At 41.2% G+C, this 27,984-nt stretch overlaps 1 protein-coding gene across 4 annotated transcripts; it reads right to left on the minus strand.

Moving 5' to 3' along the window:
* Positions 1–35: 35 nt before the first annotated feature.
* Positions 36–23,282, minus strand: RINT1 (RAD50 interactor 1). Of its 4 annotated transcripts, none has more exons than XM_084619165.1 (15): positions 23,264–23,282; positions 17,324–17,405; positions 16,230–16,425; positions 15,743–15,984; positions 14,773–14,946; positions 14,546–14,695; positions 12,897–13,053; positions 10,814–10,924; positions 9,274–9,499; positions 6,754–6,891; positions 5,730–5,929; positions 3,733–3,947; positions 2,843–3,023; positions 2,630–2,748; positions 36–1,500 (listed from the first exon to the last, which is right to left on the minus strand). In XM_084619165.1, the coding sequence occupies exons 3-15, from the start codon at positions 16,404–16,406 to the stop codon at positions 1,284–1,286; spliced, it is 2,307 nt and encodes a 768-aa protein (XP_084475291.1). In that variant the 5' UTR covers positions 16,407–16,425; positions 17,324–17,405; positions 23,264–23,282; the 3' UTR covers positions 36–1,283. The 4 variants fall into 4 exon arrangements, with proteins under 4 accessions (XP_084475291.1, XP_084475289.1, XP_084475290.1 ...); XM_084619163.1 differs by lacking the exon at positions 23,264–23,282 and adding an exon at positions 22,860–23,004; XM_084619164.1 differs by lacking the exon at positions 23,264–23,282 and adding an exon at positions 18,233–18,663.
* Positions 23,283–27,984: the final 4,702 nt, after the last annotated feature.

Consider the following 27,984-nt stretch of genomic DNA (forward strand, 5'->3'; position numbering starts at 1 on the left):
CTTATCCAAATATAAACTGAGTAGCATGAGCATAGTATGTAAAAAGATGAATTATATGGTGCTAGTTTAAATAATCAGAAACTACTCATTACACCTGAGGAACGTCTTTTGAGCGTCTTTTTGAACGTCTTTTTCCTTTACAAAAAAAAAATTCAAAACAGTGTAACATCTTCCCTAGCAAGAATGTTTTGGGGCCATACAGTGATAAAAATGACTTATTCAGAGTAGCTGAAGGCAATGCTTTGACACGTGTTGGTTCAAATATAAAACTATTTCTGTACAAAATGTTGTTCTAGTATGCAATGAACAGCAGCCATTATGGCACTGAAAGTTTTTTTTAAAGCCAGATATTTCTTTAAGACTCTTGGGGAAAAACAGTTTTGAACAACCTGGAGAAGATACCCAAAATTCCAACAAAACCATTATTTCCAAACATAAGCAATTTGAAATAAATAATAGTTCAATAACAGAACAAGTTGTGATGGCATTTTTAAACAAATTTACTAGTCACAATGTATGCAAGGCCTGTTCAGAACATTTTAAAGAGGACAAAAGATTTGGACATTCAAGGAAGAGACAATTCTGAAGTTTCCATAACAGGACTTAGTTTTAAAAGTTAGCATGATCAAAGAAGACAGAACATGGGCACATGCTTTTACCTCATTCCACACCCCCTGCACACACATTTAAGTATGTAATGCCCCTGTATGAGAATTTATGTACTGTCCATATACCAAAATGAGACTGCACCAATTTGAATGAATGTTTACCACTGAATGCAGTAGCATATATACCCAGAGTTTACTCCATATTACTCTAAACCATAAAAGTTTCCTCAGCATAATCATTACCGCCTTACAGCCATCATCAACTAAACAGATCACTTGCTATTCAACAAGGAATACATTCTCCAATCTAGGTCTGAGCCTGCTGTGTTTCTAGGTTGGGGCTAGTTACAAAACAGGCCAAGTTAGAGAAAAGTGATTAAAACAGATTTGACTAAACTATACTATGTTAGAAACCAGTTCAGTATTGCAACTGTTTTAAAATGGCTATGCACAACATATAATCAGAATTATAAAAAGATTAAGGCATAAGGCTAGATCAAGTCAGCATTTTACAAAGACGTACTAGTGGTCTGTTTGTGGGGGTTTTTTTTGTTTTGTTTTTTAAAGAATATACAATAAAAATATACTAATGCAATAGCTTGACTTCACTTTTATTCAGATAAATAACCTAGAACAGATATTTTACTTCTAACCATTTTCCTTGAAGATCTTTACTTATTTTCCTATATTAGGCCAGTTTGTTCTCAAATTAAGTAGAATCTCAACATCCTGTTGAGCTAATTTGTAAACTCCAAGTTCATTTAACACTGCTGTGGCAGAGGGCTGGTTTGGATCCAAGATGGTTCCATTTTCCGAGGCTGAATGTAGTGCATCTTTCAAAAGGAGGGCAGAGCCAACATTTAGATTCAAGATAATGCAGGCTTCTTTTATGCTGTAAGAGGAAAAAATACACACACTTTACTGCCTGAAGAGGAGTGCTCATTTCAACTTCATGTCAGGACACAGTATATTCAGTCTGTGTTTGTTTTTTTTTTGATCATCCCATTAATAAAATACTAAGAATAACCTCCCCTTTCTGGATATCTGAAAGACAAAACCTAAACTGAGAAGATAATGCAGCCACAGCTTTCAAGATATATAGCAGACATCCACCTTAATGTCTTGTTTTCAGTGAGACAAATGTGAGTATAACCACCATTTCTGACATATACTGCTTCCAGTTACCCAGGTCCCTGCATTTGTTTTTTAACTTTAGTTTCCCCATGGAGTAAAGTAATAAAAGCAAATACTTTTTTACATTTTAATATTGGTAAAAAGTTAAGCAAGATGAACTACCTTCTTATTCCGTATACTTAAATAAGAACACAGTATGATATATAGGTAACAATACATTCCCTGTCAAAAGTCATCAAAAAGCAAGAAGATGCCCTGTAACTATACATTTCTGTGCCTACACTTTCCCATTATAAATGGGGATAATACACATGAAAGGAGTGTGAAGCTTAATGTTTGAGAAATATTTCAAAAGCCTCAACCCTAAATATAGCATCTTCCATTTAAGTATTATTGTAGTACCAATGTATCACCTTCATCCTTAAACATTTCTGAACCCACTCCTGCACTCTTTATTTAGGCTGAAATCCTGCTTGACTTTGTAGAGCAATTAGCCTTAGTAGGAATCACAGTACTGCACCCCAAGTCCTTGTTTCTTGGTGGTTTGTCCTGCTATGGCTTCTTGTGCTGTTTACATGCTTTACCATCCAGTTTTCCCTAAATGTGCAAGTGCCAGACTGTGTGTAACAAACAATCCACTGCTAACCTAAAAGAACAAACCACAGAGTCAATGGGGGCTTTGCTTAAGTATGAACTGCAGGATCATACCTGATATAGTGGTACAGATTCTCTCCACTTCCAACACTATAATTTTAACAGATTTCTCACCCAATTAATCCAAGCTGCAACTATGAAAGATGCTGATTTATACACAATGTAAGAACTTGGTATGAGCAGTTGGATACTTGGTTCTGAAATACTAATACTTTAGAAATTGGCTTACTTACTGTTTGAAATAATTTTCTGGCCTTTTGCAATAGTGGGAAAATAAAGGGAAAAGATTCCTAGTCATATCAAACTGAAGTTGTACTGCTCCTCCTTCATTGAAGTGATTAGCCAGAATTACCTACATATGTATGCAAACAGATGCACTAAGTTAATTTAGGTAAGTCAATTGCACTTTCATTGTCACAGCACATATCACAACTGCAGATGCTTACCTCTTGATAGATGAACATATCCACTTTCTCTGCAAGCATTTGCCAGAAGATTTTAAACAGCGAGCAACAAAGCTGCTGTTCCAACTGCAGCAAACGATCTCTTAATGTCAACAACAATGGGCAAGCTGTACTGGATAAGGACATCACTGCCTGCTCTGCCTGGGATGGCAAAGATAACCACCTGAAGAAACAGATGTACACCACCATGTTACACTAAAGTTATTCCCAGGAAGGCAGTAGCAATGAAGCTCATCTTTTTCAAAAGGCCACAATCTCATCCACTTTTAATTTTCTTAGGTTTTGGCTATCCCTCCCCTTTCTCAAATATCCAAAAAAAGATCAGTCTGCATTATGGATTAATACTCTACACCAAGTATCATTCTAATAATATCAAGCCTATATTTTAGTAACAGGAATGTAAGATGGGACACCTGAAATCGGGGTGGGGGGGGGAGACTCCAAATGTGTAGAAACAAATCAGAAAAGAACTTTTATTTTAGAAAGCAGCCTACCAATTTTATTCAGAAGTATTCATAGTTATATTAGGACTTATTGAAAATGGAGGTAGCCCTTAAAGCCCTATCACACTTGCTCCTTAATATTCCCAAAGAAACAATTATTGTCAGATAAGAGTCGGCAAGAATTTCTTCTGGGAGTCCTGCTGCAGCGTGCCTCCACTGTTTGCAGGACTGTGCTTTAGAAAAGTACAATCTAGTTAAAAAAATATTTTTTTTAAGGAATTGTGAAGAAAACAGATAACACTTTCCAAACAATTTACTACATCTATCTCATTTCATTCATAGAACTAGATTTTTACATTACATAGTTTTTTGCCAAAAGTCTTAAAATTGTATAACAAATTAATAGAAGACATTAACACAAAGACTCACCTCTCTTTTTTATACAGCTTTGCAGCATCTTTGACCTCCCTGAAGACATGGTCTACTTGGCGGGTCAACATATCATGTTTTAGGCGTTCTAGAAGGTTAATCATGTCATCAAAGACAGAGCTTTCCATACAAGCTAGCTGTCCTAGCTGTAGCTTACTGAGAGCATTACTATCTGCACAAATCTCCAGCGCAGCCTGCTGAAGCTCCAAGAAGAACTACAGAAACAAACAGATTTATATATAAATACTAGAGCAAAAACATTTCTACCATGGTAACTTTTTATTTGTACTTTAATATGCATAGCTTCAGCTGATAATATATTTCCCTAAGGCTTTTATAAACTAGCAATTTGTTTTCAAAAAGAGGAGATTATAAAAAAAAAATCTGGTAACTCTATTGTCCCCAAATGAGTATAGAAGTATGGTGTTTTAACCCCAGTGATGGAAACAGAAAGCTGAAGGGTCAAATTTTCTTCTGGCCTAAGTGATATAGGGTCCTAAATTCCATTTTCAGAAGTTCAATGGAATTTTGGGCTTCTAACTACCTGAGTCACTTTTGAAAATGAGACTTAAATGCTTTGAAAATTTTACCCCAAAATCTCAATTTTCTGATTTCTGCAAAGTCTGACAGACATACTATTTTTAATCTACTAAGAAAAACTACAAGTTAACACCTGGATAGCATTTAAATTTTAATAAATGTTTCCTTCACTAAAAAAAAAAAAAAAAAGCAATTTTGATTTAAATTTTATAAAGAAAGAAAATTAAATGGAAGTGTTCGTATGATGGTGATAGCAGACAGATATGTTACATCTAACATATTAAGCACTGAATTTCACATTTCCAGTTTTTTAGTTAATTTATTTTAACAGGTATTCATTAATGAAGTTGCATACTTAAATATACAGAAACAGGCTAAATTCTGAATTAGGACACACTACCACAAACCTCTGAGGCCATGGAGAGCCCCACTGAGGTTAATAGGGCTCCACACAGGTCTCCACTAGCAGACCCCAATATAGAATCAGGGTTTGTAGGTAGGTAAAACAAAACTGTACTCTCATGGCTGCTCCAAATCCACACAGACCTGGCTGTCAGATGCGTCTGGCTTCTCAATTTTACATGAAGGATCAGCAACTCACTATCAACTATAGGTGCATAGATGTGTGCTGAAAAGTAATACCTTATAGCATTAGGTAAAGATGCAGTACTTAAGAGCAAAAAAAAAAAAAGTCAAGCTAACATGCTTCAGCAGAAATAAATCCTGAAAATTAGAATCCTCATATATTTAGAGGCAATGGGTCATTAACCAGAGAGATAGGTTGACCTGGAAATTTAGCGTCTTGACTATAGGTTTTCGTTTGCTGAGTATAGAATAGTCTGGGAGTCTTGCTTCCTGGGCTGACTGAGGCAAGAAAATTAGCTAAGGTTAGTGTGACACAATGGTGCTTTCTTTTTACAGATAATGGAGCATTCTGGAGGTGGTAGGCTACAAGTAGTAGTAGGAGGACAGTTGGCTGTAAGAGTGAAATATAGCTCTAAATATAATGGGTGAAATAATCCTTCCCCTACTAGATTCACCCTGCTTCCTGAGAAAGTAAAGTGCCCGCTCCTACAGATCTTACAAATGAGCAGTCTCATTGACTTCTACCAGACTACTCATGTAAGGGTTAAGAAGAATAGGATCCATAGGTGGTCTCCCATGTAACAAGATGTTGCAGAATGGCCAAGGTGCAGTGCTAGTTTACAGGAAACTAATCTGCTTTAGATGTTTTGATACAGTGCACAAAAACAGCACTATTTAAGCACTGTTTAAATTATAAGAAGTAATTTATCTTTAAACATCTTTCACTGAATTAGAATTTACATCTGATTCTGTTTTTTCAGCACTCATGATTAATTCTGCATCTTAAGATATTGAAATGAATGAAGTGGTTTTAGTTGAGCACCACATAACAGAGTTAGTTTATTTATTTATGTAAAACAGTAATTACTCACAACATTGTCAGCCCAGTCTGCTAATACTGTTCCTATGTAGTTAACAGCATTAAGAATGGCACAATAACGGAAGGCTAAAGAAGCTCTAGTCTCTTCCTTCATAACTTGAGTTAACCGTATTCTGAAGTCATCAACTAAGTCTTTTTGTAACTCCAAGAACTGTAGTTTTCTAGATGCTGTAGGAAGATTCTTATATCTGTCTGGAGAGACAATTGTAAAAATTTTAAATTTTCCAGAGTAAATAAAAACAGGAACTTTTTAAAAAGGTAAGTATTGTGGTTGCCTCACTCCTGCAAAGACTTACATGCATGCTTAATTTTACACCCTCAAAGTCGTCCCATTGACTACTTAAAGTTAAGCACATATGTAAATCTCTGCAGAACTAGGGCCTAAATAAATGGTTGCTTTACTGATTTCACTATAGCATTTAATTTTAAATTTTTTTCCTGGAAGGAAACTTGAAAAACAGCCTGGTAACACTAGGTGGACCTCAGAAATCTTCCCACAAGATGTGACAGAATACACATTTAGTACTCAAATAAAAATCACCTTGATGTTCATCTGCTCTTACTCACCATGTAGAAAGGTTCAAGTTAGTTAGTATCTATGTTTTCAGGAATTCATTTTTGGTCACTCAACCATTCCCTGGGCTGAATTCCTCAAAATTGATAACAGGACTTGTTTTATTTCATTTTTACACATAAACAAAAAATATGAATTCAATTTATCTTCTTTCAAACTTAAACAAATTTCTAATGGTAATCATCAGGTGTATCACTGTAGAAATTAGTACAAATATAAAAGTTTGATCATAATCACAAGAATTATTCATTAAAGTTCAAAGAAAAAGGAACAAGAATTCCATTTATTTGTTAAATGCAAACCAAATAACATTTCTACTTCTTACTCCTTTGATGACTCCACAACCACTGACATTTAATGTAGATTAATGTACTGAATTATAGTTCTTGAATTATTTAGGAGAATTCATCTTAAGAAGTGTCTCAAATTTTATAATAATTACCTGTGATAACCTGTAGCAGAGTCGTAAAAGTTTCAGCACAGTCTGGGACCTTCATTTCATCTACATCAGTGATATCTTTATATTGCGATACCCAGGCAGCTTCAGATGAAAGTATAGAGTCCATCTTTTGAAGAGCAACTGACAGGCACACAAAAATGTTTAATAATTTAATATTCATATATTAACTTGCTTTGGAGTTTACATATTTAAGATTTCTTCTAATAAACTATCATTTTTAAATAAAAAAACTTAAGAATCCTAAAATATAAGATTTAATAAAAAGTAACATTGACGAAAAATACAGTTTTTAAATTTGAAAATTAAAACATCAATTGCTTCAATTAAGATGAAGTATTTTAGAGGAATATAAAATTAGCTTATTGAAAATCATCACTAATCATAATTTTTAAAGTGCTTATCAACCCTGTACAGCTGCATTTTCCTTTACCCAAAAAAGGGTCAGAAAATTCATGGCCTATTTCAGCTGTTCTTATTCTTTACAATACAACACTTAGACACTTATCACCATCACTGCTTGAAAATTTACCAACATCTATTACCCTGAGGATTATATTAATAGTCATATTAATCTACAAAACAAGCTGAAAAACATTGTGCTGTCATGTACTCCAAAGCCAAACCTCTGCAATTTAATGGAAAAAACCTTTAGGTGCTGCATTTTACATTTTCACTCAACTATTTTTTTAAATGTAGCCTACTACACAAATATATCTGCCAACGAATTTCACCTGTTTGTCAAATAATATAATAGCTCTTTATACAGCTAAAGTTGTACAAATACTCTTTTTGCAATAACAGATATTTGACTAATACTCTTGAAGTCAAATAATATATTCACTGAACACTATTCAATCAGCCTTATTTCCTATGGCCTGAACGCACAAAAGGAGTTAGGTGCCTAAGTCCCAGTTTTGGGACCAATGGGACCCACAAAACTCTCATTGAAACTCTGTACGCACCTAAACTCACTGGGCGCCTATGCTTTTTCAGTAAAAGTTCTGCTTCTGAGCATGTATGTTGCTGCTAATCTCCCACATTAGCTTTAGAGCAATTCATAAACCAGGGGCAAAGAGGTGTTCTCTTGTCTAACTTGCTTGAGGGGCCCAATCTGGTCGGCAATTTCTGAGCATACTTATTGGATTGGGACCTCAGAAGTTTAAACAAGAGAATGGGGGGAAGGGGAGGCGAGACAGACCTCCAAAATAACTTTTAGCCCACTGGTTAGGGAACTCATCTGGGAGACCCCCAGTTCAAGTCCCCCCTCCACCTGCAGGGAAGAACAGATCTGAACTGGGATCTGCCAATTCTCAGGTGAGGGCTCTAACCACTCTGTTATAGGATATTCTGATGTGGGGAATTCTTCAATCTCTCCTATTGAATATGTTGCACTGTGGAATATTTAAAGAGTCATTGGAGTAGGGGGAAAGTGTGCATGCGTCCACATCTGTGAGAGCATGACTGACGCTACAGCCTCGTGGTTAGCACATCCACTCAGGATGTGGGGAAATCCAGGATCTACTCCCCCTTGCCATGACTCTTTAAATATTTAGCCACAGTGCAACAGCTTCAACAGGAAATTGAGAGATTCCCCTCATTAGAATATCCCACAGCTCATAAGGAGGACTTGAACCAGGAGTCTCCCACATCCTGGGTGAGTACCCTTATCACTGGGCTGACAGTTAAAAGGGAGGTGGTCCTCCCCTTCCCATTTCTTGCTAAAACACTCTAAGATACCAAACTCCAAAGAGATTTCCAGGCTGTGAATCTCAAGCAGAAACAGAAGACTCCCTGCAGCCCAGACTTAGGCTCCTATCTTTGCAAAAGATGCAGGGCTGAGCACAAACCACCTCTGGTCATTATCTCCTTTTCTAGTTTAGGCAATCCCTGCCTACCATACAGACTACAGTATCTATCTCTCCCTATTCACTATATATGCGCCAACTCAGGCTTTGTGTATTGCAGTGATTTTCCCAGAGACCCAACTCCTTTTCTACAGACAAGCCTGCATCTCTCTTGCTTTTCTTATAGCTTCTTTCACTCACTCCACTTTCTCTTCCCCTATAATAGATCTTGGTGTGTCTCTTTCTTCCTATAGTGTCCTTTACTTGCTCCCCTGAACTTCTGTCTCTATTTTCCCTGTCACTCTTCTCTGTAAAAATTAGTAACCTCTTTTTCTTTCTACTATATTTTTCTTTCCTAACTTATCCCATCAATTTAAAAGCCCACCTTCACCCAGGCACATACACAGAGACTACGGAAATTTTATCTGAAGAATAAATCCCCACAGTCCAGGGGCAATGAGCGTATCAATTATGGTAGCATTAGCAAGTATTATTTTAAAACTAAACAGGACAGTCTTGTATAAAAATTAGGGTGCTGATCTAATATCCCTTATTCATGTGACTTATCCTAACTTAATAGAACTATTTGTAGATAAGTATTACATGGTAGGCCTTCATCTATTTTTCTTTAAACAAAACCAATCATATTAAATCTTACATTTTCTTTCCACAGTTAGCCACCTTTGAAAACAGGTTTCTTCTGACAGAATATGCATGCAACTGGGAACGCTGCTGAGATATCCATGAGTAGCATACAGCTCTCTTTCAAATAGAAGCACCTCATCCACAAGATGACAAAAGAGATTATCGTCATACAATAGGCAAACGATATCAGCAGCCAACTTCTCCAAAATCAGCATTACCAGAGCACGGGAAAATTCAAGCTTTAAGAAAAAAACAAAAGTCACCAAAGTAGATAGAAACTGCAAGTCAGAATTGTTAATATTAATGCAGTTTTAAAACTCTTTCTGAACTAACTTCAGCCATATCACAAATTCAATAAGGTTAATGAAGTTGTGCCTACTTACACCACAGCTAGAATTTGGCTGTATGTAATTGCACATACAGTAAATCCTCACTTAACATTGTAGTTATGTTCCTGAAAAATGCTACTTTAAGCAAAATTATGTTAAGCTAATCCAATTTCCCCATAAAAAATGAATATAAATAAGGCGGGGGGGAGGTTAGGTTCCAGTGAAATGTTTTTCGCCAGACAAAAAAGACATATATATCACACACACACTATACGTTTTAAACAATTTAATACTGTACACAGTAATGATGATTGTGAAGCTTGGCTGAGGTGGTGGAGTCAGAGAATGGAAGAGGGTGGGATATTTCCGACGGAATGCCTTGCTGCTAAAGGATGAACTAGCACTTGGCTGAGCCCTCAAGGGTTAACACGTTGTTAATGTAGCCTCACACTCTACAAGTCAGCATAAATGGAGGAAGGAGACACAATAGATGCATGGCAGTGGCTGCAAACATTCTCTGCGGAAACTGAACATGATGATGAATCCACGCTATCCCACTGGAGCACACCACTCCCTCCACTTTCCAAAGTGCAGGGAGTGGTGCGTGCGTGCGAGAGAGATGGTGTGTGAGTGAGTGAGTGAGAGACAGACAAGCGCATTGTCCTTTAAAGTACACTGACCCCACTCTAAGAACACTGCCTTTTTAAGTAGATTAGCAAGTTGAGAGAGCAGTTGCTGCCAGCAAGCGCCTCATCCTGAGTCCTGTCGTGTTTTGTCCCCCCCTGCTCTGTGGAGATGGGGTACAGGAGCAGGGTGCAAGAGCGGGAGGGGGCGGGGGGGGGACACCCTGACATCAGCACCCCTCTTTCCCCCTTACCCCTGCACAGCAAGCAGGAGACTCCGGGAGCAGCTCCAAGGCAGAGAGGGCAGGAGCAGCACATGGCAGTGGGGAGAGGGACACCTGAACTGCCTGGCAATTGCTGCACAGGAAACTTAGGGGAACTGATGGGGGGCTGCTGGCCCACCCTGGTTCCAAGCCCCCACCAGCTAGCTCCAACAGCTGCTCTTCCTGCAAGCAGTGGACAAAACAGGCGGCTGCCAAACAACGTTATAAGGGAACATTGCACAACTTTAAATGAGCATGTTCTCGAAAAGATCAGCAACGAAACAACGTTAAAAACGGGATGATGTTAAGTGAGGAGTAACTGTAACATATTTGCTTACCCTTGCATTGACTGAGGAGCCTGCCTTGTCCAATATTGGCTGGATTTTATCATCGAGGAATTTTGCGTGATTTCCAATCCACATGAGTACCTGGGTTAGGTACCACTCAGGCTTGTGCAAAAAGGCAAAACACCCAGAACATTAAAGTTAACTCCACCCAAAAAACAACTGATATATGAACAGGAGTATAGATTTCACCTACAGTACCCACTGCAAACAAATATGTAACACAAAAGGATATAACTCCTGACAAGTCAGAAAGATTATCAAACTTTATTTTTAATATGTACCCTTAATATAATGTATAAAGTGTTAAGTTACTAGATGTTTCAATAAATGGTTAATCAACTGTTATAACCATCCATAACACATTCTACTCATGTCTGTAATATGCTTCTAACATCTATTCAACAGTTAAGTCTTTATAAACTATTTATAAGTGTAGCAAGACTACAAAGCATGACCAGAAAAAGCATTTGGAGGGGAAAAAAGAGTTAACGAATGCCAACTTTAAATTGGATTTTGCAATTTAGAGTAGTTTATTTTACAACAGCAGCAACATTTAAAACCAGGGTAGGGGTTTTGGCTTTTGGTGGGAAGGGAGGAAAAATGGAGGACATATATGTACTTTAAATTGAAAGCATTGTCTTTTCTGTCCCAGTAGGTCAAAAGCCCTCAAAGAAAAAAAATTTTTTTTCGTGGACCTTCTCTGTATTTGTGATCAAGTAACACCCCTATGGCAACTAAGCAATTTACATGGCAAATTAACATCAGAGAACCATTTATGTACTTGTACTATCTTTAATGCAATAAGTATTCTGTCTTTTATGAAAAAAGGAAACAGGCTGCCTACTTTTGCTCTTCATTTCTCTCCCCTTCCATTTGCTCTATTACTCTCTTCCCTACACATATTGCTCTGACACCATACCCACTTACTCCTCTCCCTCTCCACTACATATGCCTCTTGAGGCTGATAGGGAAAGGACACACCCCTGAGAATGGAGCTGACTGAGAGGCTAGTTGCCTCATCATCCTTTTATGTAGTATCCTCCCCTACTGGAAGCAGCTAGGCTGGTGGCTCCTCCTAGTTTCCAGTTACTGGGAAAAAAATTTTTTTTTTAAAAAAAGCACTTCCAATGAAAACCCTGTAGAAGTAATAAAAAATGCAACTAACCCGTCACAGGCCACCAGTGAAAAAGTCTGGGAACTACTGCCAAGGTGAAATGTATTTACAGTTTACCCAAAAACGTTACATGCGACCACACAGATTAACCTTAAAACATTGTTACTATAAGCAGTTTATATACATGCTAAATATCAACTTTTCAGACCCTGGTGCAGTTGTATTGGAACAAAAAGAAAAAGGAAACATTCATATAAAAATGCACCTGTATTTTAACCCCAGATGAAAGCCACCAAACTTTGAGGGCAATTAACGTGCACGCACACACACGTTTCCAAATTTGGGGGGAGGGGAGGATTAGTCAGGTACAATTTAATGTAAGGTTTTTTTAATTTAAATTAATTAATTAAAACAAAAAACTAATTGTAGTCCCAAGTCATTGTCAGTTATATTTTAAACCAAGAACTTATTTTAATGCAGAGTCTAACACCTGTAAATATAGGAATAATAAAAATGCTATCTCATGACCAAATTCACTCCCTTTTACACCCAAACTTAAGTAGCCAGGACTGGTAAAAGGAGGTTTTTCCATGGGGATGAAGAGAAATGAATCCATCTTTCTCAGGCTGTGGAGTCTACCCCAGGCTGCAACAGGTCCTGTTTCAGTGCCCCCGGTAACAAAGGGATTTGGCAAGTGCAACAGGAATATCCCATTGCCAGGGAATCTCTGCAGTGCAGCACTTTGCCAAGCAGGGGGTAGGACTTGTGGAGGGTCTTCAAGTGCTTTTTCACCTCCACATTTTCACCTCCACACACATGCAATGAGCCCAAGGTCCTCCATGCAGAGAGCAATATTTGGGTCACAACTTTACTACAGCAATGTGTTTTCTATATAAAACGGGTTAGTTTTTTTGTTAAGTACTGCAATTAAAAGTAAATCAAGAAATGCTTTCCCCATACCTTGCTTAAAACATTAGTTTGTCTATTCCCAGTAAAATGATACTTGAACCTTTTCTGAAGAGGGTTCAGCATGATTTGCATTGGAAGGATAACAGGTGGTGATGGAGGTAGAGAATACTTCTCTGGCAGTTGTTTTGGTTTAGTTAGTAATTCATCTCTAAGGTTTAAGAGTCAAAGGTAAAATATTTTATTGGCAGATCATTGTTATAGAAGTACTGAATTCTCGCATCATAACTTGAGACATTTAAGAAATGTTACATTCCATTTCTATAGTCCCCTTTCTTTACTGAAGTCACTACATGGTCAGTTTGGATGAGCTATTACCAGCAGGAGAGTGAGTTTGTGTGTGTATGGGGGTGGGGGGGTGAGAAAACCTGGATTTGCGCTGGAAATGGCCCACCTTGATTATCATGCACATTGTAGGGAGAGTGGTCATTTTGGATGAGCTATTACCAGCAGGATAGTGAGTTTGTGTGTGTGGTTTTTGGGAGGGGTTGAGGGGGTGAGAGAACCTGGATTTGTGCAGGAAATGGCCCAACTTGATTATCATGCACATTGTGTAGAGAGTTGTCACTTTGGATGGGCTATCACCAGCAGGAGAGTGAATTTGTGGGGGGGTGGGTGTGGAAGGTGAGAAAACCTGGATTTGTGCTGGAAATGGCCCAACTTGATGATCACTTTAGATAAGCTATTACCAGCAGGACAGTGGGGTGGGAGGAGGTATTGTTTCATATTCTCTGTGTGTATATAAAGTCTGCTGCAGTTTCCACGGTATGCATCCGATGAAGTGAGCTGTAGCTCACAAAAGCTCATGCTCAAATAAATTGGTTAGTCTCTAAGGTGCCACAAGTACTCCTTTTCTTTTTGCGAATACAGACTAACACGGCTGTTACTCTGAAAACTACATATACTATACAATTATCAAAATCCTGCAATGAAAACTATTTCTATATTTAGAATATTCCAACATTAAACCTGTGTTTAATTAACAGGCGGATTACGACTGATTTGTGATAGCAGCAGTCAGTCAATTTGGTTTACAAAAAGCCATCTTTATTCAGGATTGCCAAGACAGATGTGGGTTGTCCTATCCTCCCGCAGACACACACAGACTTGTCATTACTATACTGAAACAGAGAAGTAGAAACTCAGAGGATTAGTAATGCAAAACAAGAGCTTCTCTGATCTGTATGTGACCCAAACTGGCAAAGATCAAAAGCTGTTTTTACCATCTGAGGGCAGCTCAATGGCTTATGTGAAAAATATTAGTGATCTCAGTCCAGTTCCAGGGCACAGGCAAATGTACCACCACAATTTTCACCCCTGTGGGTAATCTTGCCAGAGGGCCCAAGCACTGAATAGCATGAAGGTTAAACTATCTTCCTCACTTCCCCAGATGTGAGTGCACTAGAATCGTTGGTTGGTACAGCACTGCTGCTGCCAAAGCTATACTTTTTCTATTGGCAAAGAACTTCAATTTCTAATATTGTTAATTGGGCACTTTCTATGTTAATTTTTTTCTTTTAATAAAACAAGAAATACTAAACCCACAAACCTACTTCAGCCTTAGTGAGAAATGTCCAGCAAGTTTGTTCATTATTCTTACTGAAATTCCCTATGAATATAAGACACTAATTCAAAAAGGATACGATGTTTGCAATTTCAGAAGCTGAGAAAACAGAGTCTCCAAATTATTGTATATTTCTGGAACATTAGCCGGTGCAGCAAGACCAAAAACCTGAGACTGTGGTGGCCCAACAAATGGCCAATGAAGGTGAGTTAATATTTCCTCAAAATCACTGTAACAGAAAATATACACATCAACATGAATCAACAGTACAATGCAAAGATGAAAGAACTATGGTGCATTTCCTACCTTGACAGTTTGTCCTTAAGAATTTTATGCCAGAATTTTACAGTAGACCTCACAAAAGTAAGAAGATGAGAACAAGACGACTCCTGAAGCTTAATATCCAATTCTGCCATGGATGCCAAAGTAGTAGCAGCCTCTGGGACATTGTTGGTCATGAGATACTGCTGAATATTATCACTATAAATAAAGCAAAATCATGACTAGAATGCACTGAGGCAATTTTAGCAACACTGAGGATAATTCATTGCTGTTTACTTGTCTTACTGTATAATGAAAGTGAATAAAGCAATTTTGTTTTTTGTTTTGTTTTTTTAATAGAAAATATTTTCCAGGTCAGCAGCTAGGTGACCTTGCAGTTAGTGCCTTGCACTGCTACCTGGTACACTTAAATTTCTGGTCCATGCCTCTTGCTACCTATGTTGACGGTGCACCACTGAACAAGAGGATAGCCCTTGATGAGAAACTAAGTGTTTTCAAATCTGTTGTGCAACTCATTTAAAAACTTTTTAGATAAATGTTTTATTCTCACCAAAACAATAAAAATAAAGAGATGTCAACCTACATAATGCAAATACATCTTTTTCTGCTCAAACACCTTCTTTCGGTATTATTAGATTCTGTACAGTTATGTGTTAAAAACAGATAGCGAAGATACAGAATTTATATTCAACACTGACAAATATTCTACTAATAGAGGTGCATCTTTCAGATTAGATGGTAAATTATGATCCCTTTCATCCCCATATCCAAAACACAGTAATCACCAAATTTAGTTGCAAACGAAAGCAATGGCATATCAAAATTAGATTTGAATTTTTAGTCAGTAGGTGAATTAACAAGGATTATAACTTGTTTGCATTTAAAAATATAGATTTACAACTCCAAAAATGTCTCAAATTTATTTATTACCACCTAAGCCCTAAACAAGACTGCAGGAAAAAGATACTTAGAAGTCCAAGTGGGCCTATTTTACCTTAACTCTTCTATTTGTGAAATCCATTTTAGATAAGCAAGGTGTCGTTCAACCTCTTCTATTTGACTAATCAGTACACCAAGATCTTCCATCCATGGCTGGGCTGTCAACAGGTGGCTATTAATTGAATCAAATAAAACAGTTTCTTCCCCCAGGAGCTGACTAAGGGACTTCTTAGAATCCTCTGCATTCTTTAAGGCATTCTGAATTCTTTTGGGGACTTCTGATGAAACTGTAAGTACCTGTATTTAGGGAGGAGTAATACATCTGACATAAAAGTACTAAGACCCCTCTTTCAGTGATTAAACAAATCACTTTTACAGATTTCCCTGCATAGTAAAGCATAAGAGAAAATCAGAAAGTGACAGCTTAGCTGACAACGTTGTGTAGAATGTTACCAAAATGCGCTGATGTAATTAGATGCATGCAATTGGTGGTATATTTTTAATGTTTCAAGGAGTTGAGAAATAACTAACAGAATGCTTACCTGTTCCTCTAATTGCTTTTTATTTTCTGAAAGCTCCTCTATAAGTTTGCCAAGTTTCTTTAGACAATTAAGGTCAGTTCCAACTTCTCTTTCAACATATTCAGCTACAGAGTAAGGGATGTCACAGCGATCTGGGTCTCTAGTGACTTGTTCCCTTCCAACATTAATGGCTGCCATGTTTTCGTCACCTGCAGGACTGAGTTAAAGAGTCCGTAGTTAGCCACCACCCACACAGCACTATCAACTACCATGAACCTTCACATGGAATGGGGCAGAAGAAATTTCAGCTTAAGGATTTCAGTTCAATGCAACTGAAAATACTGTCTTCCATTCAACTGCTCACATGCATAAAGATAGCCACATGCATAAGCCTTTGGAGAACCAGGGCCTAAGTATGCAAAGTATGACACTATTATATACTCTGCTGGGGCCATTGTGCCCACCACTCAACAGAACTGAAACATGTCTGCTACCCAGAGAAGTCAGTAAGCTTTCATTTCCAATACCATACATTTTTCTAAAACCAATTCAATGTTTTTATGTCTGTACTAGATGGTATGTATAAAAATACTTGAAAATGTACAGATGACTTGCCTCACCCCTACAGGTAGTAAAAAGGCTCCAGCACTTTTAAATGGCAGGTATGCCATCACTAGCAAAGTATACAGTGGCATGTTGCACACAAAGCAGCACATGATCTGTTGACAGACAGCATTTTAGAGACATACAAAAGAAGAAAATTCCCATAAATTATCAAATGAGCTGATCATCTTAAATCTACTGCTTTGTCAGTGGCCAGGGAAATCTGGAACTTGATCAAATTAGTCAAGTGTTTGATCAGATTAAGATCCAACTCCCTGCACCATCTTCAAAATTTAAAGTAAGTTTTAAATGCATTAATATGCTTTTAAAACTTTATCTGACCTCTAAAGCAAGTTATCATTCCAACATCAAAAAGCAGATTTAAAACTATAATATGAACAAGCAGTTAAGGGAACACTACCAATGTAAGAAATTACTTCAGTTTGAAAATTTTTACTCTTTTTATAACAAACAAATGAAAGAGATTAATGAAATATCTCGTTCCAGTTTACCTTGTGTAGTTGACAGTGTTCTGTGTATTCAATGATTTATTGTTTCCTTTTATGTACACAGCAACAGCCAAAGGAGAAAAACCTTTTAAAAGTAGGAAAATGTACTTGTAACACCATAAAAATTGGCAGGTAAATCAATGGAAGGTGTAGGAATGGACACTCCTTACATTTTTTTCCAATGAACTACATTTCAAGATAGTATCCCTTTTTATGAATCTATTAGTAATTTATTAAGAGACTCCCACCTTCACTGCTTGTTGCCCACATCGAAAATGAAAGGGGTTCTATGCTACACATAAAGACTCTCCAAGAGACAGGATTTTTTCCTTAGGGAAGGATTATTAATAAACTACTGGCTTAAGAAACTGAGTTACACTAAATATATTCTATTCATGCTCTTATATGGCCCTTATCACCAAACTATCTGAACATCTTTCAGAAGTGCACTGAGCAGTGTGACTAACATCTGTCATATGTGGTGGGCCTCTTTTTTTCCTCCAAGGAGAAACTGTGTTTTTTAAAAATATTTTATTATACATGCACATAAACATCTGCAAAACTAATTATCCGCCTTCAAACTCTCACTTGCTATGAGGACTATAAAAAATTGACCACTGTTAGGCTGATGGTCTGTTAAGACCAGTGCCTATCATACTGACCAATACTGTCTCAATGTTCCCTTGCAGTCCCCTGTCCATCTGCCTCTATCTATTGTTTATCTTATACTTAAAATCCCTTCTCCCAAAAGCCTAGGGTCTATCTTTTTATTCTGCATTTGTGAAATACCTAGCATTATAGCAGCCAGGACCATGACTGGGACTAGTAGACATTAAATAATACATACAAAACTACAATACCACCACCCTCTGCTGTGGGCAAAATAGGAAAAGCAAGGTCGAAGAAGTGCACCTTTCACTCAAAACAAAATGTCACAAGGCTTGTGGTGACTCTTAATTCCTGTAGAAATTCATTCCACCATCTTGGACCAGGCGCAAGAAAGCACTGTCTTCTGGACTCAGGACTATGAGGCCCAGGGCATTTACACTCCCCTAGTTGACACAGGGTGTTGTTGACACTGCTTTAAGTTGAGGTACGTTACGTCGCTCGGGGAGGGGGGGGAGGAACGGACGGACAGTTTTTTCACACCCTTGAACGACATAACTTAGACAAGCCTCAGCAAGTCATAACAACATCTTGCTCGCAGAGAAGTTTGAGCACAATTAGGATGTGCCATGCCACCCATAGGGTTGCCAACCCTCCCTGTTTGGCTGGGAGTTTGGCTTTGCAGCAGGGCTAAAGCAGGCTCCCTACCTGCCCTGGCTTCATGCCACTCCCAGAAGCGGCAACACTTCCGGCAGCGGCTCCTAAGAGGAGGCACAGTCGGGGGGTCCTCTGCGCACTGCCCCTGCCTTAGCACTGACTCCACAGCTCCCATTGGCCGGGAATGGGGAACCGCCACCAATGGGCACTGCAGGGGCAGTGCTTGCAGGCAGAGGCAGCCCGCAGAGCCTCCTGGCCACCCGTGAGCCTAGGAGCCACTGCCGAACATGTTGCCACTTCTAGGAGGTAAGCGCCACCCAGCCAGAGCCTGTACCCCCTTACGCATCCCAAGCTCCTGCCCCAGCCCCCTCCCGCACCCAAACTCCCTCCCACAGCACACACACCCTCCCACAGCCCTGCCCCAGCCCTGACTCCACAGCTCCCATTGGCCGGGAATGGGGAACCGCCACCAATGGGCACTGCAGGGGCAGTGCTTGCAGGCAGAGGCAGCCCGCAGAGCCTCCTGGCCACCCGTGAGCCTAGGAGCCACTGCCGAACATGTTGCCACTTCTAGGAGGTAAGCGCCACCCAGCCAGAGCCTGTACCCCCTTACGCATCCCAAGCTCCTGCCCCAGCCCCCTCCCGCACCCAAACTCCCTCCCACAGCGCACACACCCTCCCACAGCCCTGCCCCAGCCCTGAGCCCCCTCCTGCACCCAAACTCCCTCCCACAGTCTGCACCCCCCAACCCTCTGCTCAGGGATTTCCCTACACCCCCCCTGAATTTCCCCAACCCCAGTTTTGTGAACTAGTTACATGCAGTGTTGCCGATTTAGTGATTGTTTGGACATCTGAATTGAAACTGAAACATTAATACACCCTTTAAAAGTATATACAGTGTATGATAAAATACATGTATCTGAAAAAGTATAAACAGATTTGAAAAGTATGAACATAGACTAGCTTCCTTATACAACTGTTGTTTTTTATGACAATGTCAGTCATTCATTTCGGTGTTGTTGGCCAACCTAATAATTTCAAATTATTATTTGTAAGCAAAGTCTAAATGAGCTCTCCCTGACAGCTAGTGATGAGCTGGGGGGAAGACTTCAGGACCAGATTGTATTTACATTCACACTTAATCTACCTAGGTATCCTGCAAATGCAACAAATCCAGCTGCGTTGCCCAAGTGATAGATTTTGGCTGGGGTTGGGTTACAAATCACTTGAATGCAGCGGGGGGATTCTTGTTATTCTTATTGTCTGAGTAAAGGGCAGTAGAACTGTACTTAGCCTGTGCTGATTGAAGGCATCAAGAGAGAGAGTGGAGACAGGTGTTTTGCTTGATGGTCTGCCTGACTTACAAGTACTATTTGACCTGCCCCTCTCCACTGTTTAAAGACAGAGCTGATTAGTCTCCATAGAGAATCTTTTGTTTTGTTAAGTGACCACTACAGCTGAAATTACTGATAATCAGGTTTAAGTGCTTAGACCTGCTATGGGACAGTGTTTCTGTGGAAGAGATGGCCCAGTCTGCACTAGCAGTGAGGTTCCCCCGCTAAGAGCTCAGCTGAAATCACTGAGAGCTGGGTGGAACCTCAAGAGCCCAACTCACAGAGGTCACAGTGGCAGCAAAATGTGACAGTGCAGGGCCACTGCCAACAGAGGGATAGAGTGAACGGTGGCACAACGAACAACAGTGGCCAGAGCGAACAGTGAGCAGCTGGAGGAACGAGCAAGGTGCCTTCTTGCTCCCCAATTGGGAGGTGAACTCATGTGAAAGCATCTCTGAACTCTGAGTCTCCACTGACCAAGGACAACACCAGGGAGTGTTAATGAGGCTGTTAAGAATGCTGGAGACACAACACAATCCATGCAAACAAACATAGCTGTGGCATCATACTTTCTATTTAGGCAAGAGATACCATACACTACAAACTGGAGGCCAATGTTAAGTGCATTGTCACTTGTTCATCCTGAAGTTGAACACTGGTTCCAAACAAGACCAGCAAACGCTCACTATCTTTCTGCAAGAAACTCAACTGACTGGCTAGAAGCATGTGGTGCAACAGTGAAAGACTCAACAGTTGAAAAAGTGAAGAACTCTCTCACCACATTCAAAAATTTGCATACAGGGCTGATGAATGCACCGATGCAAATGGGCATCAAGTATTAAGTCACTGTGTATGTTATCTTGATGTCAGTGGTAGGCCAGTAGATGCATTTCTAGATGTTCAAGTTATAGAAGACACATTGGCTGCCTCTGTGACAACCCACATCTTAGAAGAGTTAAATGCTTGTCAACTGGACCCCAAACAGATGGCGGCTTGTGCTTTTGATGGAGCTGCAAACTTCTCTGGAAGACATGGTGGAGTACAAGCTTTGCTCAGAGAAAAGTGTAACCCTAATTTCTTCTATACACACTGCAGAGGCCATCTACTCCAACTAGCACTAGTACGAGCGGCAGACTCTTCAAAAGATGTTTAAAAAGCTATAAATGTAATGTCTTCATTATATTTTTTTTTCAGCAAGAGTCCAAAAAGACTGAATATCTTGGAAAATATAGAAGATGGACTGAAGTTCAAATTAGTCCAACCTGGGAAAACCCTCTGGCTTTCTCATGAGCAATCCTTAGCTGTTGTCTTAAAATTACTCCAGCCATTATTACTGGCTTTGTAAAGTATCTACAAAGATGGGATGGATCTAAGTTGTGAGGCTGGTGAATTACTTTTGCTACTACGTTCTGAGAAGACTATTACTGTTCTCTCTTGTAAGTCTATTGTTGAAACCACTTGGGCCATTAAATAATGCCATCCAGGCATCCGTTACAACAGTAGTAGATCTTTGTCCAGCAAAAGAAGCTACATTTGGATCAGAGAGCTATCCATTGAAAAAGCAGACTTCAGTCCAGAAGTTGACTAATGAAGGCATTTATCATGAATCCTTAAGTGAAGAGGACAAGTGTTTAAGACAACTGAAAAAGTACACAGACTTGAGTCTTAAAAATCTGTAACAGCGACTTCTAGATTCTACTCAAACTCTACATAGCTTTTACAGATCCCTGTCCTATAAAACACCGACAGTTGAGTGGGTGAGGCACTACCACGAATGGGGCTGCCACGTGCTCAGGACAGAATAGAGACTTTGAACACAGGGTGGAATATCATATGACAAATGAATGAAGATTTGACTTCAACTTCTTTTTTATCATCACTAGTGGCTCGACCCGATCTTTATGCTATGTTTCCTGGGATGAAAGAAGTAGGAATTCATCTCTTGCTACTCCCAGTGACAACAGCTACAGGTGACCGTTCTTTTTCATCCTTAAATACAATTTTGTGTTCTGAAATAAGTAGTTTTCTTCCTGATCATGTGAATGAACTAATGAGCATATCAACTGAAGGAATGGAAGTACCGCACACACGTGAAGCCACCAAAGATGAACGCATTGCATTCAAAAAGTTCATTAACAGAGTTGTGCAAAATTATAACAAGAAACCAAGAAGGATATCTATGTAGTGCTTCATCAAAGGCTTGAATAGCCAACTTTAATTTGTTTGATTATTTTAAAACAGGAATTAAATCTAATAAAATGGTCATGAAACATTTTTCAGTTTTTACGATGGTGCCATACAGCCTACCTTCACCCTCGTGGTCTCACCCCTCATCGGCCCTGCCCCCCCCCATAAATTCAACCCCCCCCCATTTCAATTCCTGGGGAAAACACTGCCTCTACCCCAGCCCCCTCCCGTCCCAGCCTAGTAAAGGTGAGGGAGAGAGCTAGCGAAAGAGGGTAGTGGGCTGGAGTGAGTGGGGGCAGGGCAGGAGTGTGCCCTTAGGGAAGGGGGCGGATGTTTGGGTTTGTGCAATTAGACAGTTGACAACCCTAGCTACCAAAGACAGCCACCAGCATCCCTGGAGACCACTATCTCCGCACCTACTGCTCACCGTGGGGGGATGGGACTGCTCCTCCCCCTGCAGCAGGCGAAGGGGTTGCTCGCCCCTCCGCCCCCACCACAGAACAGGGGGGGTGGGGGAAGAGATCTCCTCGGCCAGGGGGTCTCCTCAGCCTACCTGCCGCACTCGCCTAGGCCCCGCACGCCATTAGCGTTGCCGTGGTCCCTAGCAGCCCCCCTTGGGCTCCCCAAGGCAGCCCCTCTCCTTGCTAGGCCCCCCGCAGCCCGCCAAGAGCTGAGGCCCCTCACACGCCGGCATCGGGAGCGGGCAATAGAGGCCAGCCCAGCTTCCCAGGCCCGGGCTGAACGAGGCCGCTTACCGCTAGGGCACGGACGGACCCGAGTTATTCACCCACCGCCAACCGCCTAGGGCTCTGCCCCGCCCCCTCAGCTCCACCACTGACTGGCACCTGCCACCCCGGCGCAGCGGGAAATCCCGAAGTTGCTCCGGGTCCCGCGAGAAGTGGGCGGAAGGACGAGAGAGGCGGACTGTAACATCCCCACGGGTCTGTCCCACCCATCAGGATCCCGTGATGTCATGCCTGCCACAGAAGAAAGCGCATGCGCGCGGTCAGAGGTCGCCTGTGCGGAGCGAGCCTAGGAGGCGGTTGGTGCTTCGCTTTGGCGGTGAGCTGCCTCCTGAGAGAACCTGGCGCTGGGTCTCCGAGTCCCGGGCCTGGGGAGGGAGCAGCCCACGCCTTGCCCCATAGTGCTGCGGACTCACCGTCCCCGGAGGCCTGTCCAGCTCGTTAAGCATTGCGGGTTGGGTGGGTTGCCAGCTGGAGTTGCCAACTTTCTATTTGCAGAAAATCAAACACCCTTGCCCTGCCCCCCCACCTTTTCCAAGGCCCTGCCCCCCGCCGCTCACTCCGCCCTCCGCTCTCTGTTGCTGGCTTTCCCCCACGCTCGCTCATTTCACCAGGCTGGGGCAGGGGATGTGTGTGGGGGGGGGGTTTGTGGGGTGATGAGGACTGTGAGTATGGGTGCTGGGGTCAGAAAGGGGCTCTGGGCTGGGGCAGGAGGTTGGGGTGTTGGGGGGGATGAGGACTCTGGGATGGGGCAGAGGTGAGGTGCTGGAGGGGGCTCAGGGTTGGGACAGAAGGTTGGGGTGTGTGGGGGGGTGAGGACTCCAACTGGGGGTGTGGGCTCTGGGATGGGGCCAGAGGTGAGGTGCTGGAGGAGGCTCATTGTTGAGGGGCAGGAAGGGGGGCAGCCACCAGGGGGCGCTTACCTCAAGCGGCTCCCGGGAAGTTGCTGGTATCTTTCTCCACCTCCTTAGCGGAGGTGTGATCACGTGGCTCTGTGCGCTGCCAGTGCCTGCAGCCACTGCCCCCTCAGCTCTCATTGGTCAATCTTCCTGTTCCTGGCCAATGGGAGCAGCAGAGTTGGGGGTGAGGGCAGTGCACAGAGCCCCCACCTCCCCCCACCCCCCAGCTATCCCTCTGCCTAGGAGTCAAAGGGAGATGCCAGCAGCTTCCCGGGGGTTGGACGGAGCCAGGTAGAGAATCTACCTGCACCACCGACCAGACTTTTAATGGCCCAGAGCTGTGCTGACCGGAGTCATCAGGGTCCCTTTTCGACTGGGCTTTCCGGTCAAAACCCATACATCTGACAATCCTATTGCTGTCCTGCTGCCATTGATGTCACTTTGTGGGGGGAGGCAGGATTGGGGCCCTATGGTAGCTGTAGGGGGAATCGACTCCTCTTTCCAGTTAGCGGCAGGCTCTGCAAGGGATGGGTGCTGTGTCCTGTCCACTGATGATCAGAGCTCCCTGACCCCAGGCCAAGTGCCAAAGTTAGCAGACAATATGAGTCAAAATCATGGGCATTGCCCCCCCCCCCAAACTGTAAGCCTGGGGCAGGGGAGGTACAGAATTTGCCTCTCTCACATGCGGCCCCATTGGCCTGACTGGAACTGCCCCCTCAAATATAAAACTATGGCTATGCAAAAAGAAAAGGAGTACTTGTGGCACCTTAGAGACTAACCAATTTATTTGAGCATAAGCTTTCGTGAGCTACAGCTCACTTCATCGGATGCAAACTGTGGAAAGTGTAGAAGATCTTTTTATACACACAAAGCATGAAAAAATACCTCCTCCCACCCCACTCTCCTGCTGGTAATAGCTTAACTAAAGTGATCACTCTCCTTACAATGTGTATGATAATCAAGTTGGGCCACTTCCAGCACAAATCCAGGTTTTCTTCCCCCTACACACACAAACCCACTCTCCTGCTGGTAGAGTGGGTTTCTGTTGGGGGGGGGGAGGGTGAGAAAACCTGGATTTGTGCTGGAAGTGGCCCACCTTGATTATCATACACATTGTAAGGAGAGTGATCACTTTAGATAAGCTATTACCAGCAGGAGAGTGGGGTGGGAGGAGGTATTTTTTCATGCTTTGTGTGTATATAATAAGATCTTCTACACTTTCCACAGTATGCATCCGATGAAGTGAGCTGTAGCTCACGAAAGCTTATGCTCAAATAAATTGGTTAGTCTCTAAGGTGCCACAAGTACTCCTTTTCTTTTTGTGAATACAGACTAACACGGCTATGACTCTGAAACGTATGGCTATGCAGAATAAGTAAGTCCAGAGCTGACTGCAAATAATTAAAAAGAGAGTTCACTAAAGTGGGTGACTGGGCAACAAAATGGCAGAAGAAATTCAATGTTGACAAATGCAAAGTAATGCGCATTGTAGATTTATGGTTATATTCACAATACAAAATGGTGGGGTCTGAATTTGCTCTTACCACTCAAGAAAGACCTTGAAGTCATCGTGTATGAGTCTCTAAATACATCTGCTCAATGTCCAGTGGCAGATGTTTTGAAGGCCAGAAGTATAACTGGATTAAAACAATAGGTAAGTTCATGCCGGATAGGTACATCAATGGCTATTAGGCAAGATTGTCAGGACACAACAACCCCATGCTCTGAGTGTCTATAGACCTCTGACTGCCAAAAGTTGTGACTAAATGATTGGATGTATCATTCAATAAATTGCCCTGTTCTGTTCATTCCCTTTGAAGCATCAGGCACAGGCCCTGTTGGAAGACAGGACCCTGAGCTACATGGACCATTGGTCTGACCCAGTATAACCATTCTTATGTTTTCAGAAAAGGGTGGGTGCAATTCTCCATGCAAGGGCAAAGCATTGTTATTACAGATGCAGGAAACTGAGGCACAGCTGGGTTCTCCTCTATATTTACTGCAAGGTACTTGGCACACAGCGGAGACAAAAATAATATTAAAAACAGATTCTTCCAGACCCAGGGAACTCACATGGCATCCAAAAAGATCTGCACCATCTCCAGATCCGGCACATCAAAATGCAACAATGGGTGGAGGAGGGGGGAAAAAACAGGCTCTAGAAAGAGGTAAAACAGCAAGAGACCATGGTATATGGGGCCTTTACAAGCAGAAAATTGCTGAAAATGTTAAAACTCACATTCTCCAGTTCAGTATGGCGCCTGTGCATGGTGAAAGTGGCCTCAGAATGGCTGGAGGGAGTCTATGGAGAATGCCAGCAGATGGTTCTCATGCAAAGAGCACAGTCAGCTTGACCAGTTGCCTGCCATCCCAGGTGTAACAGAGGAAGGGGGCATGTGAAGTGGAGCCCCAATATGCCTGTTTCACCACACTTGTAAATTAAACTGCTCCACTGCTGAGGTTAAGAGAACTGCAAGAGTATTTTGGAGCCTGTCCATGGCACAATGAGAAAAATGGGCAGAGTGGAGAATCTGCCCTCTAATAATTTAGCCTAGGAGGACAGATTAATGCCCTATAGTCTCTTTTTTAAATACTTATTTAGAGTTTAGATTTGTTTACTATTATTTATACAAAACTAGCATAATAGACTTCCAATCAAATAAGAATTACTCATTCTTTGGCTCCATTTTCAGTTTGGCTGGATCAATAATGGCAGAGTTCCCTCATCTCCCATTGTCTACATGGGCAATTCTGGGTGACCAGCAACTGAGAAAATCGGGCTACTTAGGACGCTTAACTTTAGACAACCATGCTTTAAAATGTTGTCACTGCTATATGTAAAGTAGCAGAATGGGATAAATATTACTGAAGATAATGAAGTAAACTCATAAGCTACCAAATTTTAAAAATGCATTTATTATTTAAATGATCTCCTGATCTGAAAAAATTGTGAAGAAACAAAATGGTTTTTCCTGAGAGAAAGAAAAGAGGTATCAATATAAAGCTGACACAGTTAATTTTCCAGTAACCAATTTAGATCAAGAATATTTGTCATAACAGATTTACACACTGAAGGTATAAAGCCTAAACTGGCATATAAATATGAATCAAATGCATCACCTAAATTTCTGCATCAATAAAAAACATATTTTCAAGACAGGCTGAGATATATGAGCAGAGTCAATGCTCCTTACACCCCTGAGAGGAAGAAAAAAATATGTTTATATTAATTTTTACTTGAAATAATCTCTGTTTGGTAGGGACTGTGACGCTGGCAGACCAGGTACCAGCTCATGCCAAGGCCCCAGGCCTCACTGAACTTACAATGGCATAGCTGGAAACCAGTCTTGTTTACTTGTGTTAGCATCCTCAGATGCTGTTTAGACTTTATAAAATGCTTGGGGGATGCTGCATGCATTAATCTAATTTATAATCTCTGTAACCCAGGGTATACATTTATATAGAGTATATCAGCACACAGCTGTGGCCCATTGTAAACCTCTAACTGTATAACTCAACAAAACAGGAAAACAGCATTGATTAAGGTAAAGTACTCCTCCTGCAGACAAGAATGGCCAGTTGAAAGCAATTGAAATATTGCATAGCATCAAAGAACAGAGACTTTGTTGATTCCATTCCTAACTCATGTCTCTTTTCAGTCCATGATTTTTACTGTCTAGCAAAGTTATGAATTTAAGCTCCCAGGCTCATCTTTTGAGTGTCTTGTGTAGGTTTCCTTTGAGGTGAGGACTGATAGGTAAGATATAGAGTGATCGTTTTGTGAAGTGTTCACCTACAGATGATGTGGTGTTTTTGTCTTTTATCGTTTTCCTGTTTGACTTAATTCAAGAGTGTAGTGATTGTCTCATTTCACCCACATCAGTGGTTCTCAACCCGTGGCCCAATCAGCACACAACTGCAGCCCATGTGACATCCTCAGGGCCATACGGGTAGCATATATATTGTGCAGATGGGGCCCACATAACACAGAGAGCTGCATATGTGGCCCACAATGGTAAATAGGTTGAGACCCACTGACCTACATAGTTCTACTAGGGCATTTAGTGCAATGGATGAGGTACACCCCATGTTGTGACAGGCATATGTAGGACCCATAGATCTTGAAAGGTGTGTTGTGGAGGGTGTTGACCATTGTAGCAGTGGAGATATGTCTGCACGGTTTGAAGCTGTTACTCTGGTAGGGTCTGGAGCTTTTGAGTTGGTGTATTCTGATTTGT

This window comes from Lepidochelys olivacea, assembly GCF_965140295.1.
Source record: "Lepidochelys olivacea isolate rLepOli2 genome assembly, chromosome: 1".
NCBI lineage: Eukaryota > Metazoa > Chordata > Testudines > Cheloniidae > Lepidochelys > Lepidochelys olivacea.

Coding starts and splice junctions, on each gene's coding strand:
- RINT1 (XM_084619165.1), bottom strand. CDS start 16,406: ATGGCAGCCATTAATGTTGGAAGGGAACAAGTCACTAGAGACCCAGAT. Junction 3,948..5,729: donor CAGACTGGGCTGACAATGTT/GTGAGTAATTAC, acceptor TTGTTTCTGTAG/TTCTTCTTGGAGCTTCAGCA. Junction 3,024..3,732: donor AAGCTGTATAAAAAAGAGAG/GTGAGTCTTTGT, acceptor CTGTTTCTTCAG/GTGGTTATCTTTGCCATCCC.